Below are 20,638 nucleotides of genomic sequence, written 5' to 3'. Positions count from 1 at the left end.
TCATGTCCCCCCATCCCGGGTGTCCCCCGCCTCCCTCCACCAGCAGCCTTGCCCCGGCCCTGCCCATGGATGTGCCCTGACCGTCCCTGCTCCCGCTGCCCTCGCCTGCTCCTTGCCCATCCTTCCCGCTGCAAGGCCACAAGCCCAGGCAGGTGGCACACCGGGACACCAGCACACTGAGATGCCGGGATGTGGGGATGCTGGGATGCCAAGAATGCCAGGATGCTGGGACACTAGAATGCTGTAACAGCAGGCTGCTGGGACACCAGGATGCGTGGACACTGAGACATTGGGATGATGAGATACCAGGACTCTGGGATGCCATGATGTGGGGACATTGGGATGCCAAGGATGCTAGGATGCTGGGACACCAGAATATTGAGATGACCAGGACACTGTGATGCTGTAACACCAGGATGGTGGGACACTGGGATCCCAGGATGCTGCAATACAAAGATACTGGAACAATGGGATACTGGGACACCAGGATGCATGAATGCTGAGATATTGGGGTGCTGGGATGCTGGGACTCCATGGCACTGGGACACCAGGGCACTGGGATGCCATGATGTGGGGTCTCTGGGATGCCAAGGACTCTAGAATGCTGTGACACTAGGATGGTGGGGACACTGGAATCCCAGGATGCTGCAATACCAGGATGCTGGGACACCAGAATTCTGGGATATGAGAATGCTGGGGCACCAGGGCACTGGGATGTCGGGATGCTTGGACATCAGGACAGCTGCCGGAGTGGGCAGAGGCTCCCAGCTCAAGTGCCAGTCAGGTCACTGGGGTCATGTGGGGTCACACAGGGTCAGGGCACAGCTGGACTGCTGAGGTCAGGGTCCCCTGGGGCCTGGGGGGTCTGGCTGTGGCAGGGCCCATGGAGCACAGGTCTGTGTCCCTGTGCTGGGTGCTCCTCCCTGGTGATTCCCCAGCCCCACTGCCCACAAGGGACCACCCACTTCCCCTTCTACCCCATCCCTCCCCTCACCCCAGCAGCAGCAGCAGCCACCCTCCAGCACCCCATCCTGCTTCATGGACGGAACCGGCCCCAGAGCCCCCAGTGTGGTCCCAGTATGGCCAGTTCCTGGTCCCAGTCCCAATGCTGGTCCCAGTTCCAGTGTTGAGTCCCACTCACACTCCCAGTCCTACTGTTGCATTCCAGTTCTGGTGCCGGTCCCAGTTTCAGTCCCAGTCCTGGACACAGTCTCAGTGCTGGTCCCAGTCATGATCCCAGTCCCAGTACTGGGACTCAGTTCCAGTCCCAGTGCTGGTTCAAATCATGGTGCTGGTCGAGGTGCTGGTCCCAGTCCCAGTTCTGTCCCATTCCCAGTCCAGTTCCTGTCCCAGTCCCAGTCCAGTCCAATCCAACTCACTTCCAGAGCCATCTCAGTCCCAGTCTCTGTCCCAGTCCCAGTAGAGTTCTAGTCCTGGTCCCAGTCCAGTCCCAGTCTAGTCCTAGTCGTGGTCCTGGTCCTAGTCTCAGTCCAATCCTGCTACCAACCATGATGCTGCTCCCAGTACAAGTACCCATCCTTGTCCCCATACAAGTCCAATTCCAGTCTCAGTCTAGTTGAAATCCAGTCTGGTCCAAGAATCAATCCCAGACCAATCTCAGTTTTAATCCCAGTCTCAGTCTCAGTCCAATCCTAGTCCCAAGCATGATGCTAGTCTCAGTGCTGGTCCCAGTCCCAGTCCAAATCTTAGTCCCAGACCCAATTCCAGTCCCAGTTCAGCTCCAGTCCAGTCCCAGTTCTAGTTTCAGTCCCAGTCTCAGTCCATTCCTGGTCCCAGTCATGGTGCAGGTCTCAGTGACGGTTATGGTCCCAGCGCAGTCCCAGTCCAGTCCCGTTCAGTCCCAGTCCCAGATCAGACCCAGTGTCTGTCCCAGTTTAGTCCCAACTCAATTTAATCCCAATCTAGTCCCAGTCATAGTCTCAATCCAATCCCAGTCCCAGTCATCATGCTGGTCTTGGTAGTGGTCCCAGTCCCACTCCTAATACCAGTTCAGTCCCTGTCCCAATCCCATCCAGTGCAGCCCAGTCCCTGCCAGCTCCCTGTGTCAGTTCAGTTTAGTCCCAGTCCCAGTCATGGTCTCAGTCTCTGTCCCAGTTTCAGTTACAATTCTGGACCCAGACCTAGTTCTGGTCCTGGTCCCAGTGCTGAGTCCCAGTCCCAATCCCATTCCCAATCCAGTCCCTTTCCAGTCCTGCTCACTGTGCCAATCCAGTCCAGTGCCAGTCCCAGCCCATTCCAATCCAGTCTCAGTCCACTTGGAGTCCAGTTCAGTCTTCGTCCCAGTCCTAATCCAAATCCAGTCCCAGTCCCAGTCTCAATCCAATTCTACTACCAACCATGATGCTGATCCCAGTCCCTGTTCCCATACAGGTCCAAGTCCAGTTCCAGAATCTATCCCAATCCCAGTTTCAGTCTAAATTCTAGTGCCAGTCCAGTCAAGTCCCAGTCCCAGTCAAATCCCAGTCCCAACCATGATACTAGTCTTGATGCTGGTCCTAGTCCCGTTTGCAATCCTATTCCCAGACCTAAATCCAGTCCCAGTTCCAGATCTGGTCCCAGTCCCAGACCATTCCCTAGCTCCAGTCCTAGTTCCACTTTCAGTCCCAGTTCCAGTTCCAGTTCCAAGCCCCTCCCCGTCCCAGCCCGGTCCCGATCCCACCGCCCGGCCGGGCTCTGTCCCAGGTGCTGAAACATTCTCCGGATTCGGACCGGTCCCACTGCGGGGCTGCAACCGAGGCACCGCCCGGCCCGGCCCGGCCCGGCCCAGAGCGGCCCAGCCCAGCCCAGCCCAGCTCATCCCCCCCAGCCCAGCCCAGCCCAGCCCAGTTCAGCCGAGCCCTGAGTGTCCCTCGTCTGCCCCCCGGGACACTCGTGGGGCCGGGCAGTGGCCCGGCCATGGGGCACGTTGGGCTGTGGAGCAGGGGGGGCTGTGGGGAGGGGCCGAGTCGTGGGGCAGAACAAACCTTGAGCCCCTCCCGCCCGAGGCTCCACCCCCCCCATGAAGACCAGCCAATCGGATGGGCACTCTGCAGTGACGGACAGTCCTGTCCTCCCCCTGCGGTCATTATGGGGGGCACGGTCCCGGCTGGTGGGGAGGAATACCCCGGTTGGGGGGGGGGCGGGGGGGGGCAATCTGGGAGCCCCGGACTGGAACCCGGGACCCCGTCGTGGGGCTGGGTGAGGACCCATCGAGGGGTTGCTTGGCCGGACCCTCTCCCCCGCTCCCACCCGTCCTGCCTGTACTTCCCCCAACCCGGGGCCCCTGGGGTTTCCCCCCTGCTCTGTGCCCCCATCCCCGTGGTGCCTGTCACCCCCCGCCCCATCGCCCCCCCCGCCCCGCTCCCCCGGAGCAGGAAGGAACCGCCGGCAGCCGGGGTCGGGCGCGGTTTCCCGTCGGCTGAGCCCCCTCATCCCCAACGGCGAACGGCCAGACCACCCCCCGCCATGGCCCCGGGGACTCCGCACTTCCCCAGGGCAGGACCCTCTGTTCCTCTTCCCTCCGATCATTCCCCGGCACCCGGATTCCCCATTTCACCTTCCTCGGGACCCTCGTCCCATCCTTCAGGGTGACCATGGGACCCCAGCCCAGCCAATAGCCAGGGTGACCCCCACCCATCCTGCCCCCTTCTCCCCAGGGTCTCCCCCCGGGAGTGCCCAGGGGTGCAGCCCCCCCCCGGCGTGCCTGTCCGGTGGTCCCCGGGCAGTGCCTGGCACAGCAAAGGCAGGAACTGGGTGGGGAGCAGCCGCCCCATGCAGTGGGGGCCGAGGGAACCGGGGGCTCGATTCGGACTTCAGCCCCACAGCCCGTGGTCGGGGTCCGGGGAGGGGGCCTGAGACTTTCATGGAGCACTCAGCCTCCTGGTTCAAAAGTGGGCCCGTGCCTCATGGCCCCCTGAGGGGCAGCACTGAGGGAGGTAGGAGGGTACTGTGGCCATTCTGAGGGTCCTGTGGCCACACTGAGGGTTCTGTGGCCACACCGGGAGGTCCGTGGGTGTGCTCGGGGTTCTGTGACCACACCTGGGAGGTCACGGCTATGCCAGGGGTCCCATGGCTGTGCTGGGGACCCATGGCCATGCCAAGGACCTTGTGACTGTGCTGGGGGTCTGGGGCCCTGCTGGGGGTCTGTAGCTGTGCCAGGGGCTTTGTGGCCATGCAGGGGGTCCCAAGGCCGTGCTAAGGCACGGTAGCCATGCTGGGGGTCCTGTGACCGCACTGGTGGTCCCATGGCTGTGCCAGAGCCTTATGGCCATTCTCGGGGTGCTGTGCATGCCACCCCCCGCCACTGCTGTCGCTGCATCCCCCTGACCTAACGCTGGATCACAGGGAGGTCGCAGCGGGGCCGAAGCCCCCATCTCTCCCGCCCCATGGCAGAGTCCTCGGTGTGTCCCAGGCTGTGTGGTGGCAGTGGTGGGGCGCCCATTGTGCGCGGGGCGGAGGCGCGGGCGACCGAGGTCACCACTTCCCACCACAGCCGGAGGAAGCGGCCGCTCCCGGCACCGGCGGCTCAGTGGCGGCACGATGGGCAACCTGCCGGCCGTGCTGCCCGGCGCCGCGCGGTCCTGCGGCCTCGGCCTCTGCTCCCGACAGGTCAGCGCGGTGCCCGAGGAGAGCGGCGGCACCGAGCGGGGCAGGTGGGTGCGCGGGGACGGTTGCCGGGGTTGGATGGTGGTTGGCGGCAGACGCGGCGCTGGCACCCAGCACAGCACACACCGGGGCTACCGGCCACTGTGCCTCGGTGGGGACCCCTTGCTTGGTCACCTCCTGCCTGGACCCGCTCCTGCAGACGTCTCCACGTGGCAGGAGCCCACCGGGGAATTGTCCTCCTGGATATTTGTCCCCAGTGGGGCGGTATATGCGGCTCACGGGGGCAGGACATGGTGCAGCAGAGCCCTGTACCGCCTGCTGTGGTGCCCCATCGCCATCACCCTCCCCCTTATATCCATGCCCCACGGTGTTGCCCATGGCCAGCCCACACTGCGGTGCCCATTCCAGCCCCCAGCAGACATTGGGACACCAGGATGTGATGGGCTGGATGGGACACATGGGGATGGATATAAGGGGAGGGAGAGTGTGGGATGGCGTGGGGTGGGAGGTGGAGCAGTGCCAGAATGCATGGGGACCCCCCAGTCAGGAGGGGACGGGAATGGGGAAGGGAATAGGGACGGGAGTTGGGTCCCCCCCTCGGTGGCCGAGTGCCCGCTCTGACTCACAGCCATTGTTCACACTCACACACACCCACCAGGCCCAGGAACGCCCCACGCCCCCCACATCCTCTGCACCCCCTCCAGCTCAGCCCCCGCTTAAGCCTCCGAGCCCATCGCCCCCCTGCCCCTCCGTACCCTCTCCGGGGGTCGCGGTCCCCAGCACCCTGGGGTCCTGCGAGGGTCCCAGTGCTGGAGCTGCTGGAGCAAGTGCAGTGGGGTTACCCCTCCGCCGGGACCTCCAGGAGTGCTCCACGTGTGGGGCAGGCTGAGACCCCCCCGTCCCTGTGCGGGGCTGGGCTCAGGGCTGCCCCTCTCCAGCTTGGCGCCCACCCGCCCGGCGGAGCCTCCCCGCTTCGCCCGGCTGAAGAACTGGGAGACCGGGAGCATCGGCTACGACACGCTGTGCGCCCAGGCACTGCAGGTGGGGGGCCACGGCGATGGGGCTGCAGGATGGAGGGTGCAGGGCTAACGTGCAGAATGGGGGGCTGCAGGTTGGTGGAGGGCTGAGGGGCACGGGGACGGGGGTCATGGGGATGGAGAACACGGAAATTGGGAGCATGGATGTACGGAGCACGGGGACTGGGGATGCGAGGCTCGGGGTGTGGGGCTGGGGACCATGAGGATGTGGTGCAGGGCTGCGGGTACAGGATGAGGGACATGTGGATGGGGCTGCAGGGATGAGGTGCAGGAGGGGGGGTGCAGGGCTGGAGGACACAGGATGGAGGACGTGCGGATGAGGCTGCAGAGATGGGTGCTCTGGAACTGGTGGCGCAGGCAGGGCCCCCTGATGACCCCCCCTCCCCAGGAGCTGCCCTGCTCTGGACAGCGTTGCCTGGGCTCGCTGGTGCTCCCGCGGCCGCTGCCGACCCCGGTCCCCGAGGGTGCTCGTCCCGCCGAGGAGCTGCTGGGGCTGGCCCGGGACTTCATCACGCAGTACTACGTGTCCCTGCGGCGGTGAGCGGGGAGGGTGCACACCACACAGCCCCCGAGCTGCCCCAAAGCACCCCACAGCCCTGGTGCTGTCCCTAGGGCACACCCCAGCCCTGCCTGACAGGCACTGCAAAGCCCCATCCTTGTCTCAAGGCAGCCGCAACCCCATCCCTGCCTTGGGACACTCCATATCCCCATCCCTGCCCCAAAGTAATCCCATAGCCCCAGCTGTGCCCCGGGGCACACACCATCCCCACTTCCATCCCATGGCACCATACATTCCCATCCATGCCCTCGGACACCCCTTATCTCCATCCTTGCCCCGACATAACTCCGTAGCCCCAGATGTGCCCCCGGACACCCTTATCCCCACTTCCCCCCCAGAGCACCCCACATCCCCATTCCTGCACCAGTTACTCCATAGCCACAGGGCACCATCCATCCCCATCCTTGCCCTGGGACACCCCATATCCCCATCCCTGCCCTAATGTAACTCCATAGCCCCAGGGCACACCTCATTTCAGCTCTGGGACACCTCATAACGCCAACCCAGCCGTAGTGTAACCCCATAGACCCAGCTGTGGCCCAGGGCACCCCTATCCCCATCCCTTCTTGGGGCACCCCACAGAAGTGCAGGGGAGCTGAGACGTGGGGTCTCTGCAGGGAGAACTCCCCGGCACACACCCAGAGGCTGCGGGAGGTGGAAGCTGCCATCGCGGCCAGCGGCACCTACCAGCTGCTGGAGCCAGAGCTCGTCTTTGGTGCCAAGCAGGCCTGGCGCAATGCCGCACGCTGCGTGGGGCGCATCCAGTGGAACAAGCTACAGGTGAGGACCCTCGCACCACACCTGCCCCATAGCTGTGGGGCACCCCGGGGTCGGTGCTCCATGGGGTGGCCGTGCGACATCTGCTGGACTGCCCTGACCCCATCCCATAGGTGTTCGATGCCCGGGACTGTGCCAATGTTGGGGAGATGTTTAGCTTCCTCTGCACCCACATCCAGTATGCCACCAATCGCGGCAACATTCGGTGAGAGCTCTTCCCAGCCACCAGAACCCCCCACCCGGGGCAGGAGCACCCATCCCCACAGGCAGTGGGGTGATGGTGACTTCCCACCCTGGACCCCCAGGTCTGCCATCACCATCTTCCCCCAGCGGATGCCGGGCCGGGGTGATTTCCGCATCTGGAACACGCAGCTCATCCGCTATGCCGGGTACCGGCAGCCCGACGGCTCTGTGCTGGGGGACCCGGCCAATGTGGAAATCACAGAGGTGAGGAGACCCCTAAGGACCCCCAGACACCCTGATTCCCCTGGTGTCACCCCCATCTGACGCTGCCACCCCCAGCTCTGTGTTCACCATGGCTGGACCCCTGGTGACGGCCGCTTCGACGTGCTGCCGCTGCTGCTGCAGAGCCCCGAGGAGTCCCCTGAGCTCTTCCCCCTTCCACCAGAGCTGGTCCTCGAGGTGCCGCTCCAGCACCCCACGTGAGTGGGGCTGTGCCCCCCTGCCCCGACCCCTACCTGCCCCACATGGCCCCTTCCATCCCCATGGGTCATGGCTGTGGGGCTGGTTGCCCCTGGGGTGATGGGAATGGGGCTGGGATGGAGGCTGGGGATGCTCACGGGGTTGGTGTAGGTCTCTGGCTGGAATTCCCCCGTGCAGGCTGGCGTGGTTCGAGGAGCTGGGGCTGCGGTGGTACGCACTGCCAGCTGTCTCCAACATGCTGCTGGAGATTGGGGGGCTGGAATTCCCAGCAGCCCCCTTCAATGGCTGGTACATGAGCAGTGAGATCGGCACCAGGAACCTCTGCGACAGCCACCGCTACAACCTGCTGCCGGTGAGCCCTGGGACTCCCATTGGGAGCCTCTGTGACCAGGGCAGCCAGGCTGAGCCCCCTGTACCATACCGTACCATGCTGTGCCATCGGCAGGAAGTGGCCCTGCGCATGGGGCTGGACACACGGACGACCTCGTCCCTGTGGAAGGACAAGGCAGCGGTGGAGGTGAACATCGCCGTGCTGCACAGCTACCAGGTGGGACACCGGCACCGCCATGCCAAGGGGACACCGGCACCGCCACGATGCCAGGGCTCCCAGCACCCCCAGCCCTCTGCCCCCACCCGTAGGTGGCCAAGGTGACCATCGTGGACCACCACGCAGCCACCGAGTCCTTCGTGAAGCACATGGAGAATGAACTGCGGACGCGAGGCGGGTGCCCGGCCGACTGGGTCTGGATCGTGCCCCCCATCTCAGGCAGCCTCACGCCTGTCTTCCATCAGGAGATGGTCAACTACCAGCTCTGCCCAACCTTCCGCTACCAGGTGAGCCCAGCCGCACCATCTCCATGTTCCCACAACCCCACAGCTCCATGGCTGACCCCCTGCCTGCCCCACAGCCTGATGCCTGGAAGGTCTATGTGTCCAAAGGCACCACTGTCACCAGGAGAAAGACTTTCAAGGAGGTGGCCAAGTAGGTGTCCACCTTTGGAGGGGTCCTTGTGGAGGACCTCTGCCCATGGGGCCCCAGGCTGAGGCTGGATGCTGACCCAATGATCCCACATTCCGCACCGCAGTGCAGTGAAGATCTCGGCCAAGCTGATGGGACACATGATGGCGCGACGCGTCAAGGCCACCATCCTCTATGCCACTGAGACTGGCAAATCCCGGACTTATGCCTGGAACCTCTGCCAGCTCTTCCGACATGCCTTTGACCCCAAGGTGGGCAGGGGGAGATGGGGGAGCAACAGCCTGGGCTGCAGTGGGACAGCTGCAGCTCCATGCCCACATCCCAGCCCTGTATCCCACTCCCCACTCAGGTGCTGTGCATGGATGAGTACGATGTGGTGTCCCTGGAGCATGAGACCCTGGTGCTGGTGGTGACCAGCACCTTTGGCAATGGAGACCCCCCTGAGTGTGCAGAGGTGAGGGGCTGCTAGAGGGGAAAGGGGATGGAATGGGTATAGTGATAGGATGGGGATGGCAATGGGATGTGGATGTGATAAGGCTGGGATGGGAATGGATGTAGGGATGGGGATGGAATAGGATGGAAATGGGATGGTATGGGGATAGAGGTAAGGATGAGTGTGAAATGGAGATAGGGATGGGGATGGAGTGTGGCTGGGATGGGAACTGGAATGGGGATGAGGATGGAAAAAGGGATGGGGATGGGATGGGATGGGAATGGAGATGGGGATGGGATGGGCATGGGGATAGAGATGGGCACGGGGATGGAGATGGGCATGAAGATGGGAAGGGGATGGGGATGGGATATAATGGGGATGGGGTAGTGATGTGCCTGTGACATGCTGCCCCCCAACAGAGCTTCTCCAAGGCGTTGATGGAGATGACTTCACCATACACCAGCACCTCCCAGGCTGAGCCACCCATGTGAGCACCTGGGGGAGACTGGGGGTACCCCTGCCAGGGCCCTGCACTCACCTTTCCATCCCACACAGGAGCTACAAGCTGCGGTTCAACAGTGTCTCACAGTCTGACCAGCTCGTCGCCTCCTGGAAGAAGAAGCGGCGGCAACTGAGCAACACGGACAGTGCCGGCACACTGGGCGCCCTGCGGTACCGCTGCCATGGCCACAGCCATGGGCATAGGCATGGGGCCCTCTGGCAGAGCTCAGCATCCTGCTGGGGCTCAGGATGCCCTGTTGGGGGTCCAGCTGCTGGTGGGGATGGGGTAGAGTCTGTGATGGGCACCAGCCCTAGCACCAGCAGCACCAGCCCTGTCTGTCCCCATGGCTGTGGGAAGGGGCAGGAGCAGCCCCAACCCTGAACCCTGCTTGTAACGGCCCTGACCAACCCCTGCTGACACAGACCATCCCCACACCCCCTGCCCTGACACACATCCCTGGGTGCGCCCCACTGACAGTCAGGAGCATTCCCCCACAGCCCTGGGTGTCCCCAGTCCTGGGTGCTCCATCCCCACAGCCCGGTGTACCCATCCCCTTCAGCCCCTGTTACCCCCAGCCCCATGTCCACATCTCCCCCAGCCCTGCGTGCCCCCTCCCTCGCCACTGCATTCTTCACCCCTCGACCAGCAGGTCAGGGATCCCCGCGCTCACAGCCCCCCCCCCCCCAGGTTTTCGGTGTTCGGGCTGGGCTCGCGGGCGTACCCCCACTTCTGCGCCTTCGCCCGCGCCGTGGACACGCGACTGGAGGAGCTGGGGGGGGAGCGGGTGCTGCCCATGGGGGAGGGCGACGAGCTCTGCGCCCAGGAGGAGTCCTTCCGCACATGGGCTCGCCTCGTCTTCCAGGTCAGCAAGGGGCACCGGGGGGGAGCACCCACTGCCCCCCACCCCCGGCACCCACCGGGCCCCGCTCTGTGTCCCCAGGCGGCCTGTGAGACCTTCTGTGTGGGGGACGGGGCAGGGGGGGCCGAGGAGCTCTTCGCCCCCCCGCAGGGCTGGAAGCGCCAAAGGCACCGGCTGGTTGTGCAGCCCCAGGCCACCGAGACCCTCGCAGGTACCACCACACCCCGGCAACTTCGATCCCCCCCAGCACCCCCAGACCCTCTGCATCACCCCCCCCCGTGCGACCAGCATCTTCCCCATGCCCCCCTCCTGGGACATTGCCTTGCACCCCACAGCTCTAGGGACACCCCAAAGCCCCCTCGAGACACCCTCAGCCAAGTGCAAACGTGGAATCCCCTACAGTCCCCCTGTCACCCCCTTATCTCTCCAGCCCTCCGTGACTTCCTGTAAACCCCCACCCCTACATTCCCTCCCAGCATCCCTGTGACTCCCCACAACTGCCCCACAGGACACCCTGTTAGCCCCGAGCCCTCCCACAGTCCCTCCCAGTCCCCCTGTGCCCCCTCCATAACTTCAGCCCCCCCCGTACCCTCTCAGGGCTGTCCCACCTGCACAAGCGCCGGGTGTTCCCCTGCACGGTGCTTTCCGTGGAGAACCTGCAGAGCGAGGAATCCAGGTGAGACCCCCCCCAACCTGGACCCCCCCATCCCCGGGACTACCCCGCCTCTTGGACCATCTATCCCTGGGAACCCCCCCATGCCCCTGGGACCCCCAGTACTCCCTCGCACCCCCGAGACACCCTCATCCCTGTGGCATCACCATCCCTGGGAGCAGGAACCCCCATCCCTCGACACCCTGATCCCCAGGACCTCCCACATTCCCGTGCCATTGGGACCCCCAGATGCCTTCATCCCTGGGACACCCCCATCCCCTGCCACCCCCATCCCCCGCTTTCCCCATCCCCGGCATCCCCATCCCCATGACACCGCCATCCTTGGGACCGGGACACCCCATCCCTGGGACCCCACCTCCGGGTTCCCCCGCGCTGACCCCCGCGGCAGCCGGGCCACGCTGCTGGTGCGGCTGTGCTCGTCAGGGCAGGCTGAGCTGCGGTACCAGCCCGGGGACCACCTCGGCGTGTTCCCGGCCAACCGGGACGAGCTGGTCCAGGGGCTGCTGGCACGCGTGCAGGACCCCCCGCCCGCCGAGCAGCCCGTGAGCGTGGAGAGTCGGGAGGGGGACCCCAGCGGTACGGGACCGGGCAGGATGGAGATGGGGAAAGAGAAGGGGAGAGGGAAGGGGCTGGCAAGAGGGTGAGAAAGAAGGGGAAAGGGAAAACGAAAGTGTAGGAAAAGGGAGAAGGGAAACGGGAAAGGGAAAAGAGACAGGGCTGGGGAAGGGGTTGGGAAAAGTGAAGTGGAAGGGCCTGGAGAAAAGGGAAACGAAGAGTACAAGGAAAGGAACACGGAAGGAGAAAGGGGAAGAGGCTGGGGCAGGGGAAGAGGAAAAAGCAGGAGCTGGGGAAGGTGAAAGAGGAAAAGGGAAAGGGAAAGAGGGGAAAGGGAAAGAGAAAGGGGAAAAGGGAAAGAGAAAGGGAAAGGGAAAAGGAAAGGGAAAGGGAAAGAGAAAGGGGAAAGGGAAAGGGAAAAATGGAAGGGGAAGGGGGAGGAAACGGTCTGGGAAGAGAAAGCAGCAAGAACTGGGAGAAAGAAAGGGATGGGGAAGAGGAGGGGACAGGGAAAGGGAAGCAGAAGGGGAATGGGAAGGGAAAGTGAAGGAGAAAAGGAGAAAAACATCCCCATGCCACCCCAATGGCTTGCTGATGCCATCCCTGCCCATCCCGCAGGTGGGTGCCCCCCTCCCTGGGTGCCGCAGAGCCGCCTGCCCCCTTGCACCCTGGCGCAGGCGCTCACCTTCTTCCTGGACGTTGTGGCCCCGCCGAGCCCCCAGTTCCTGCAGCTCCTGGCCTCGCTGGCGCGGGAGCCCGGCGACCAGCAGCGCCTGCAGCAGCTCGGCCAGGTGCGGGCTGGGGGCGCTGGGAGGCTTGGTCCCTGCTGACTGGGGTGCTGGGGCCGTCCGTGGCTGGGGTATTGGGATGCTGCCCTCCTCCCTGGCTGGTACTGGGATATCGGGATGGTGCTATCCTGCCTGCCTGGGATATTGGGATAGTGGGGTGCTGGGTGCCTCCCTGGCCGGGATACTGAGATGCTGAGCCCTCCCTAATCAGGATACTGGGATGCTGGGCTCCTCTTGGCTGGGATACTGGGATGGGTTTCTCCCTGATGGGGATATTTGGATGCTGGCTGGCTCCTTCCCTGGCTGAATAGTGCGATATAGGGATGCTGGGCCCCTCCCTTGCTGGATACTGGGATGCTGGGATGCTGGTCCCCTCCCTGGCTGGGACAGCAGCTGGGGCTGCTGGTGTGGCGGCCATGGCACAGCTGGGTGCTTTGCAGGATGCCCGGCTGTACGAGGACTGGAAATGGTTCCGGTGCCCCACACTGCTGGAGGTGCTGGAGGAGTTCCCCTCTGTTGCGCTGCCGGCCTCCCTGCTGCTCACCCAGCTCCCTCTGCTCCAGCCTCGCTACTACTCCATCAGCTCCGCACCTGGCCTCAGCCCCGGGGAGATCCACCTCACTGTGGCTGTTGTCACCTACCACAGTGAGGGTGAGTGAGGACGGGGATGGGGACGAGTGCTGGGGGCTGCTGCGTTTTGCCCTGCCATAGGCACGGCAATGACTGCTCCCAGCATCCTTGTGCTGCATGGTCCCCAGGGCATCTCCAGGTTCCCAGGGTACCTCAAGGCCTCCTCAGGCATCTCCAGGTTCCCCAAGGCGCGCTTAGGTCCCTCAGGCATTCCCAGGTCCCTAGAGCATCTTCAGGGTCCCCAGGGCACCTCCAATGTTCCTCAGGCACCTTCAGGGTTACCGGGGCATCTCCAGGCCATCCCAGGCTCCCACTCAGCCCCATCACACAGTTCTGAGTGCTGCCCTTGGATGTGATAGAGCCTCCAGGGACATTCCCCGTGCCCCGTTCACCATCCCAGGCTCCATGTCCCCTGTACTCCAGACTGCGTGGGGATGAAAGTGTCCCAAGACCTGCTGGGGAGGGGGGTCTGCCTGCTGGGGGGCTCCCTGCTGGAGGTTGCTGCCTGCCGCAGCCCCTCCAGGCCCTTGGGTCCCCACAGACGGACAGGGCCCCCTGCACTACGGTGTCTGCTCCACATGGCTGGCGAGGCTGCAGCCCGGGGACACTGTGCCTGCCTTCATCCGAGGGTAAGGGACAGCCCTGCCTGCCTCCCCCCCCCACCTCCAGCATGCCTCAGTGGTTCCCCCTGCAGGACATCTCCTGACATGCCCTGCACCCCGCTCCACCCCTCCGCGGGGGCTGCCCCGTGGTCCCCCCGCTCCCCTTGACCCATTGTCCGCAGGGCCCCCTCGTTCCGGCTGCCGCCCACCCCCGAGGCCCCCTGCATCCTGGTGGGGCCCGGCACAGGCATCGCGCCCTTCCGCAGCTTCTGGCAGCAGCGGCTGCACCATCTGCAGACAGAAGGTCAGGGATGGGGATGGGGGGAGAAGGGGCACGTGGAGCGGGGGTGAAGGCTGGGGGGGATGAGATACAAGGACATGGTGGCACCTGGATGCAGGACAAGGCTCAGGGATGGATGGAGGGATGTGACATGAGAACATGAGGACAAAGTGGCATGAGGATGCAGGCACATGTGGCACATGGCTTGGGACATGGGGAAGGGGATGGAATCCAGGGGCATGGAGACACAAGGACGTGATGGCACCGGGATGCAGAACAAGGCAGAGGGATGGAGGGGTATGGCATGGGGACTGGAGGCATGGGGATGCAAGGCATGGTAACTGTGGGATGCAGGACACAGGACTGGGGACATGGGGAAAGGGATGAAGGCTGGGGCCATGGGGACACAAGTACAGTGTGGTGCCACAATTATGCACAGTATGGGGGCATGGGGACATGGGGATGGGGGAACATGGTGACAGGGCAGCATGGAGACACAGGGAAATGGTTGGGAAGCTGCAGAGCATAGCAGAGCAGTGATGCAGGGTATGAGGACAAGGGTATGGGGCCACGAGGACACGTCCCAGCCACTGCCCCCCTGCAGGCGGTCCCCTGGGCAGCATGGTGCTGGTGTTTGGCTGCCGCTCCTCTGCACTGGACCACATCTACCGGCAGGAGATGCAGGAGGCGCAGGAGCAGGGGGCCCTCAGCCAGGTCTTCACTGCCTTCTCCCGCGAGCCAGGGACCCCCAAGGTGGGACAGGGATGGGGACGGGATGGGGACAAGAATGGAGACGGGGACAAGCATGGAGACTGGGACAAGGATGGAGCTGAGGGCAGGGGTACAGTGGAGACAAGGGGTATGATGAGGACAAGGGTGGGGACAGAGGCAGAGGGGACAGGGATGGAGTGGACACAAGGATGGAGGGATGAAAGATGACTCCGCAAGGATGGAGGCAAGGGTGGACTGGGGACACTGATGAGGATGGGGCAGAAATGAGGTTAGAACAGAATGAGGATAGGGACAGGGTGTGGATGGGAACACGTGGCTGTGTGCTGGTGTCAGTGGCCACCCCACTGTGGTGTCCCCAGACCTATGTGCAGGATGTGCTGCGGACGCAGCTGGCCGCGGAGGTGCACAGGGTGCTGTGCCAGAGCACCGGGCACATGTACGTGTGCGGGGACGTGACAATGGCCACCGAGGTGCTGCAGACGGTGCAGCACATCCTGGTGCAGCAAGCCGGCATGACACTGGGGCAGGCGGGGGACTTCATCAGCGAGCTGCGGGTAAGGGCTGTGGACATGTGGCGCACCGGTGCCGGCACCATGCCCCGGCGCACCACCCTGACGCCTGCTCCCCCAGGACAAGAACCGCTACCACGAGGACATCTTCGGCCTCACCTTCCGCACACAGGAGGTGGCCTTCCGCATCCGCAGCCAGTCCTTCTCTATGCAGGAGCGCCGGCTGCCAGGCCCAGCCCCCTGAGTGTGCTGGGGCAGAGGGGACCCCTGCGGATGGCCCCTCCATCCCGCTGCAGGCAGTGCTGCTTCCCAGTAAAGGTTTAGTTTTGATAACTCCGTCCCCGTGCTTCACCTCTCCCAGTGTGTTGGGTGGCACTGCCAGCACTGAGCATCACCAGTGGAGTGGACATGGGTGCACCATGCTCTGTGGCTCCACTGCGATGGGATCACCCAGCACTGCTTGGCCATGGATGGGACAGACATGGGATAGTGGGAAACAGTGGTTGGGTTTGTAGGTTTTGTCTCTAGGCTGTGACCTGCGTGGCTGTGGGTGAGCAACACCACCCTGGTACCCACACCGCTATCTGCCCATGCATCCCAGCATCATGCCACAAACACCACGGCCTTGCCAATGGCAGGGCATCCCTCTGTGCAGCCCCACATCTCCTGGTGTGGCCCCAGCCTCCCGCTGGATCCTGGCACAGTCACCACTGGCACAGCCCCTCTGTAAACCTTTATTTCCCATGGCAGGACGATGTGTCCGGTGCCCAGAGCAGGACACTGTGGGGAGCAGCAGCCTGGGCAGGCAGCAGGACCGGGAATGGCACCAACCCCAGCAAGGGGCAACCCAGGCCCCCTGTGACCCCCCATAAATATAGCACCTCAGGGGCTGGCTGCCCCGGCAGCACCCCTGGCCCCTGTGCCATGGCAGGGCCACCAGCAAGACTCTGTGCCCGGGCAGGGCTGGCCGGCCCCCTGCATGCCCACCCCCAGGCAGCAGGGTGGGCAGCAGCGAGTTCTTTGCTGCCAGCCAGCACCTCCCGGCAGCTCTCCCGGCACCGTGCCTGGCAGCACCGAGAGCTCTCAGTATGCCCAGGACCCTGCAGAGGAAACAGGCCACCAGCAGTGACCACAGCACCGGGGATGCTGGCACACAGGGGTCGTCATCGACCCCCCCTGGCCATGCCATGCCATGCCATGCCCTCACCCACCAAAGCTGATGCCAGCTAGGTCGTCGTCTGCTCTTCCTCCTCCTCCTCTTCCTCCTCTTCCTCAGCCCAGCCACCCAGTGGCATCTCCCGGTGTTGAGCCTGCGAGGCTCTGGCAGCGGAACCTGGAGCAAACAGGGGTCAGAGCCACCCCTGCTTAGGGCCCCAGCCCTCAGGACCCTACAGGTGCCCCATCTTGGGGCTCAGGCCTAGGGGGGACAGGGGTCAGCACACATCCCCAGGCCCCTGGGACCCTCAGTGAGGTGCTCACCTGCGGTCATGGAGGGCGGCTTGGGTGTCCCCGTGGCCATCCACACCCCTACAGCCTGGGGCCCAGGGCCCTGCTGCTGCTGCTGGTGAAGCTGGAAGAGTGGGAGAGGCGGTCAGAGGCCAAATCATGGTGGTCAGATACCCCCATCACAGCAGAGCCCCCTGTCATGGTGGTCAGAGCCCCAACGGAGGCAGTTAAAGCCCCCATACAGGTGGTCAGAGCCCCCCATCATGGGAAGCTGCCTCCTTATGGGGCCGTGGGACTGGGGACAAGGGACTGGGGACTAATACCAGGACCAGGCAAGACCCATGAGGGTGGTGGGCAGGAGGCAAGGGCAGAGCACCCAGATGGGTGCAGCCACACCCAACAATGCTGACAGGGAAGAGGGCAGGGATGCAGGCAGGGATGAAGGCAGGGATGTGGGCAGGCAGCTGCTGGGGGCTGCACCTCATGCAGGTAGATGGCATGGAGGCTCATCTCAGCAGAGGCCACTTCGGTGATCAGCGCCGAGCGGCTCAGGCTGCGCAGTCGCGACTCACTCAGGAACAGGCTGCAGGCAGAGCCAGAGAGCGCGTGAGGCCCTGCCACAACACCCCATCCCTGCCACAACACCCCATCCCAACCACCCTCCATCACCCCCCAGGGGGTGCAGAATCCCCCAAGCCCCCCATCACCAGGACCTCTCCTCAGGGAGCCGGCGGCCACTGTGGCAGCCAGGGCTGTCGGTGGCGAGGCCACGCACTGGCCCAGGCAGGGAGGATGCCAGGGATGCCAGGACGCTGGCGGCGGCGCTGGCGGTGCTGCAGGGCTGAGTGAAGCGCCGGTCCCAGGACACCAGCCCACTGGCAGAGAAGATGGGCCGGGCCAGGACACTGGCCAGCAAACCATCCGGCTGTGGAGGAGACAGGTTCAGGGTAATGCCCACTAGAGACCCCTGGATCCCTCTGCAACCCCGTGTGCCAGTCCCACTCACCGCTGCTGCCGAGTCCTCAGAGAGGAGGGATGTGCCCAGCGGCCCCTCGGCCAGGATGCGCTGTGCAGGCGGTGCGGCAGCTGCGTCCTGCTGCACCTTCTCCTTCAGCTGGCTGAGGAACAGCTCGCTCTGCGGTGGCGGCTGCCAGCGCGGGTTGGTGATGGCGAAGTGCATCAGTGACAGCTCCGTCTTCCCATTCTCCGCTTGCTGGTACACGGAGGCCTCTGTCTGCCCAGCCGACAGCCACTGTGGGGCAGGGGGTGAGTGGGGTCTCTATGGCCGGGACCCCCAATCCCACAGCACACCACACCCTGGGAGACCCCAAGCCCAGGACACCCCACCTGGGGATTGCCGTGATTGCGGATGTCAAGCTGGGCGAAGGAGCAGATGTCACCAACCCCAACCACCTCCACTGTGAAGTTGCGGAAGAAGTCGACAATGTCCAGGGCGCGGGAGGGCAGGGCAAAGATGAGGATGAGCGGGGTGAGGATGGGGCTTAGCAGCTCCTCCAGGATGAAGACCTGCAGCCAACAAGGGTGTCAGGGGGGGTCAAGGGGCGGTCCCACCACCCAGCCATGCCTGCGCTCACCGCCTTGTACTGGAAGAGCTGTGCCATCTCGCTGCGTGTCTCTGAGCGGCTGGCATTGCCCTGCCAGTGGTCTGGCATGTAGTGGATGTGGGCCAAGACACGCTGCAGGAGCTGCTCCGGACACCACACTGTGTGCTCGTCGGGGATGAAGGACCTGTGGGCAGGGGCAGGCGTCCCACCTCCCACTCAACCACCCCACAGCCCCCTGTGCCCACTTCCACCCCATGGCACAGCCCAGCACACTCACCTGGCCACCGTGACCACGAGCCCCAGCAGTGTAATGGCAGTGAGGATGTGCTGCACAGTAAGCACGTCCTCATCGTAGACAGTCAGGACAATGAGCACAGCCAGGATGGAGCCGGCGAAGAAGCCGACGTTCTTGGCCAGCACGGTGAGCAGCGGGCTGGTGAAGGAGTTCATGTACTTGGTGGCTGGCTTGTACCCACGGCTCAGCCGTGCCTGCAGCTCGTGGTTGAGCTCGTTGAAGTGCCGCAGGTAGTGTCGGCCGTAGAGGGACCAGCGGCGGGCGCCCAGGCTGCCCGGCTCCCGTTTGATGACCTCGGCATAGCTGAAGAAGGCATAGAGGAGCTGCCAGACCAGCACGCAGGGGCAGAGCAGCAGGTTGGCCAGCCCCACCAGCACCATGGTGCGCGCCAGGCGCTGGGCCAGCTCCCGGCGTGCACCCGCACGCTTGCACTGTGGCCGCAGGCTCCACTTGTTCTGGAAGAGGGAGCCGGGGCCCCAGAAGAGGAGCAGCTCCAGGTTGTACTTGAGGCCCTGGGTGAGGAAGACGATGGGGCCCAGCAGGGGCAGGTGGAAGCGGACGGGCAGCAGCGACTTGTTGACCATGGCCACCGTGTAGTTCTTGAAGCGCAGGATGCGGTGGTAGATGTCCAGCTCCGTCAGCTCCCGCTTGTGCACGCACATCTGCTGCTGGCGCTGCAGCGAGATCAGCCGTGCCTGCACCTCCTGCCAGCTGTAGTTGCACAGCCCATCCTGCACCAAGGACACACTGATTGGCACCAGCATAGCTTGGCATGGCACAGACCCACCATCCCCACAGCTCACCGAGGGGATGTTGAGGGCTTTGATGTAGAAGGTGCGGATCTCCCAGTAGCTCAGGAGGCTGCACAGCACCTTCACCAGCCGGTACAGCCAGAACGCAGCCGCCATCACCAGCAGGAAGATGATCCAGCCGCTGGCCCTGATCCTGGCAGGGGACATGTGTCAGACAGGGATCTGGAAGTGCTAGGAGCCTTGTGTGGCTGCACCAGCCCCACTCCTCACCTCTGGGCGCACTGTGGGGCAGGCAGGATGGCGTCGGGCAGCGTCACCTTGCTGCGGTCGGGGGCTGTCCCACCAGTGTGGTTGAGAGGCCGGTTGGCGAAGAGAACATCGTACTCCACACAGCACAGCAGGAAGGTGGAGAAGGTGACCACGAACAGGAACTGCCTGGGGGTGGCGGGGGGTCAGCACAGCCCCTTGCCCCACAGCACGGCACCATACAGCACCATATGGCACAGTGGGTGGGGGTCCTACTGGCACTTACACCAGCTCAAAGACATCGGACAGCATCATGCAGGCAAAGCCATTCTTCTGGTGGAAGTGGTAGATGTTGGGGCTGCATTAAGGAGCATGTGCTTGGGTTGCTGGACCACCCCTCTGCACCCCTTCCCAACACTGGGGTACCCCCCACCACCACCATGGTGCCGGCACGGGAAGGGCTGGGCTGCAGCCAGGCAGGGGCCCTGCAAGGATATCTTGGTGAAGAAATTATCCAGGTTCTTGATGTGGTGCCAGGAATCTGTCAGGGAGAGAAAAACAGCGGGGGCTGAGCCAGCGCCACGGCACCCTGGGGGCACCCCAGCCTGGGACCCACACTCCCCACGCTGTGACCAGCAAGAGGGCTGAGGGACAGGGCCCTTCCCACCTCACCTTGCAGCCCCTCGGTGACATGCACCAGCAGCTCCTCCTCGCCCGGGGGCGAGTCCTCTTCCAAGTCCTCCAGGCGGTGGTACTCCCCCTGCTCCGCCATTGCCCGCCGCCGTGACGCCTGCCAGGGACACCCATCGGCACCCACTGCTGTGGCCCTGGGACCCCCACCCGGCTGCAGGGAGCCCCATGGGCCATGGGGCAGCCAGAGCCCCGCCGTGGGGCGCAGGGCGAGCCGGGGTGAGCTGTCTGCCCCGCGGTCGGCAGCCGGAAATGCCGGCGAGGTCACTCTGAGCCACCCACGTGCCCCGAATTCGGGTGGCCTGAGCTGGCCTCCCGCACCGAGGTCACGGACACGGCCCCGGGCACGGCAACGCCATCTGGCCCGTCCCACCGGCTGGGGCACTGCCAGTGCCAGAACGTGCCCCCCTGGCACCGGGACAGAGCTGCCCCGGGAGAGCTCCTGTGCAGCTTCGCAAAGA

The 20,638-nt window shown here is 64.3% G+C and overlaps 2 protein-coding genes across 3 annotated transcripts; one reads left to right on the top strand and one right to left on the bottom strand.

Moving 5' to 3' along the window:
* The first annotated feature begins 4,360 nt into the window (after window positions 1-4,360).
* Window positions 4,361-15,516, top strand: NOS3 (nitric oxide synthase 3). Of its 2 annotated transcripts, XM_061449700.1 has the most exons (26): window positions 4,361-4,652; window positions 5,544-5,646; window positions 6,031-6,179; window positions 6,819-6,981; window positions 7,092-7,183; window positions 7,284-7,425; window positions 7,501-7,640; window positions 7,819-7,993; window positions 8,087-8,188; window positions 8,281-8,475; window positions 8,550-8,623; window positions 8,727-8,871; window positions 8,970-9,074; window positions 9,473-9,540; window positions 9,609-9,725; window positions 10,243-10,417; window positions 10,496-10,625; window positions 11,012-11,090; window positions 11,476-11,663; window positions 12,261-12,433; window positions 12,871-13,081; window positions 13,602-13,689; window positions 13,845-13,966; window positions 14,547-14,695; window positions 15,034-15,228; window positions 15,305-15,516. In XM_061449700.1, exons 1-26 carry the CDS (start codon window positions 4,540-4,542, stop codon window positions 15,425-15,427), a joined length of 3,516 nt encoding a protein of 1,171 aa, XP_061305684.1. In that variant the 5' UTR covers window positions 4,361-4,539; the 3' UTR covers window positions 15,428-15,516. The 2 variants fall into 2 exon arrangements, with proteins under 2 accessions (XP_061305684.1, XP_061305685.1); XM_061449701.1 differs by lacking the exons at window positions 4,361-4,652; window positions 5,544-5,646; window positions 6,031-6,179; window positions 6,819-6,981 and having other exon boundaries at window positions 7,309-7,425.
* A 387-nt stretch (window positions 15,517-15,903) lies between these two features.
* Window positions 15,904-20,638, bottom strand: ATG9B (autophagy related 9B). The gene is made up of 13 exons (XM_061449702.1): window positions 20,160-20,638; window positions 19,985-20,028; window positions 19,774-19,838; window positions 19,512-19,676; window positions 19,293-19,434; window positions 18,472-19,220; window positions 18,225-18,378; window positions 17,977-18,156; window positions 17,636-17,881; window positions 17,343-17,554; window positions 17,110-17,212; window positions 16,663-16,753; window positions 15,904-16,516 (listed from the first exon to the last, which is right to left on the bottom strand). The coding sequence occupies exons 1-13, from the start codon at window positions 20,257-20,259 to the stop codon at window positions 16,410-16,412; spliced, it is 2,358 nt and encodes a 785-aa protein (XP_061305686.1). The 5' UTR covers window positions 20,260-20,638; the 3' UTR covers window positions 15,904-16,409.

Source organism: Pezoporus flaviventris, unplaced genomic scaffold, assembly GCF_033815535.1.
Source record: "Pezoporus flaviventris isolate CSIRO_AGI_PZ_B2104156 unplaced genomic scaffold, CSIRO_AGI_Pfla_v1 ptg000007l, whole genome shotgun sequence".
Lineage (NCBI taxonomy): Eukaryota > Metazoa > Chordata > Aves > Psittaciformes > Psittacidae > Pezoporus > Pezoporus flaviventris.
This window is presented reverse-complemented; position numbering and strand designations above follow the sequence as displayed.

Excerpts from the sequence above, each read along its gene's own strand:
- ATG9B (XM_061449702.1), bottom strand. The coding sequence starts at position 20,259 with ATGGCGGAGCAGGGGGAGTACCACCGCCTGGAGGACTTGGAAGAGGAC. Across the intron at positions 18,379-18,471 it reads CTCGTGGTCACGGTGGCCAG|GTCCTTCATCCCCGACGAGC; the intron begins GTGAGTGTGCTG and ends CCCTGCCCACAG. Across the intron at positions 16,517-16,662 it reads GCCGCCCTCCATGACCGCAG|GTTCCGCTGCCAGAGCCTCG; the intron begins GTGAGCACCTCA and ends TGTTTGCTCCAG.
- NOS3 (XM_061449700.1), top strand. The coding sequence starts at position 4,540 with ATGGGCAACCTGCCGGCCGTGCTGCCCGGCGCCGCGCGGTCCTGCGGC. Across the intron at positions 7,426-7,500 it reads CCAATGTGGAAATCACAGAG|CTCTGTGTTCACCATGGCTG; the intron begins GTGAGGAGACCC and ends TGCCACCCCCAG. Across the intron at positions 13,690-13,844 it reads GTGCCTGCCTTCATCCGAGG|GGCCCCCTCGTTCCGGCTGC; the intron begins GTAAGGGACAGC and ends CATTGTCCGCAG.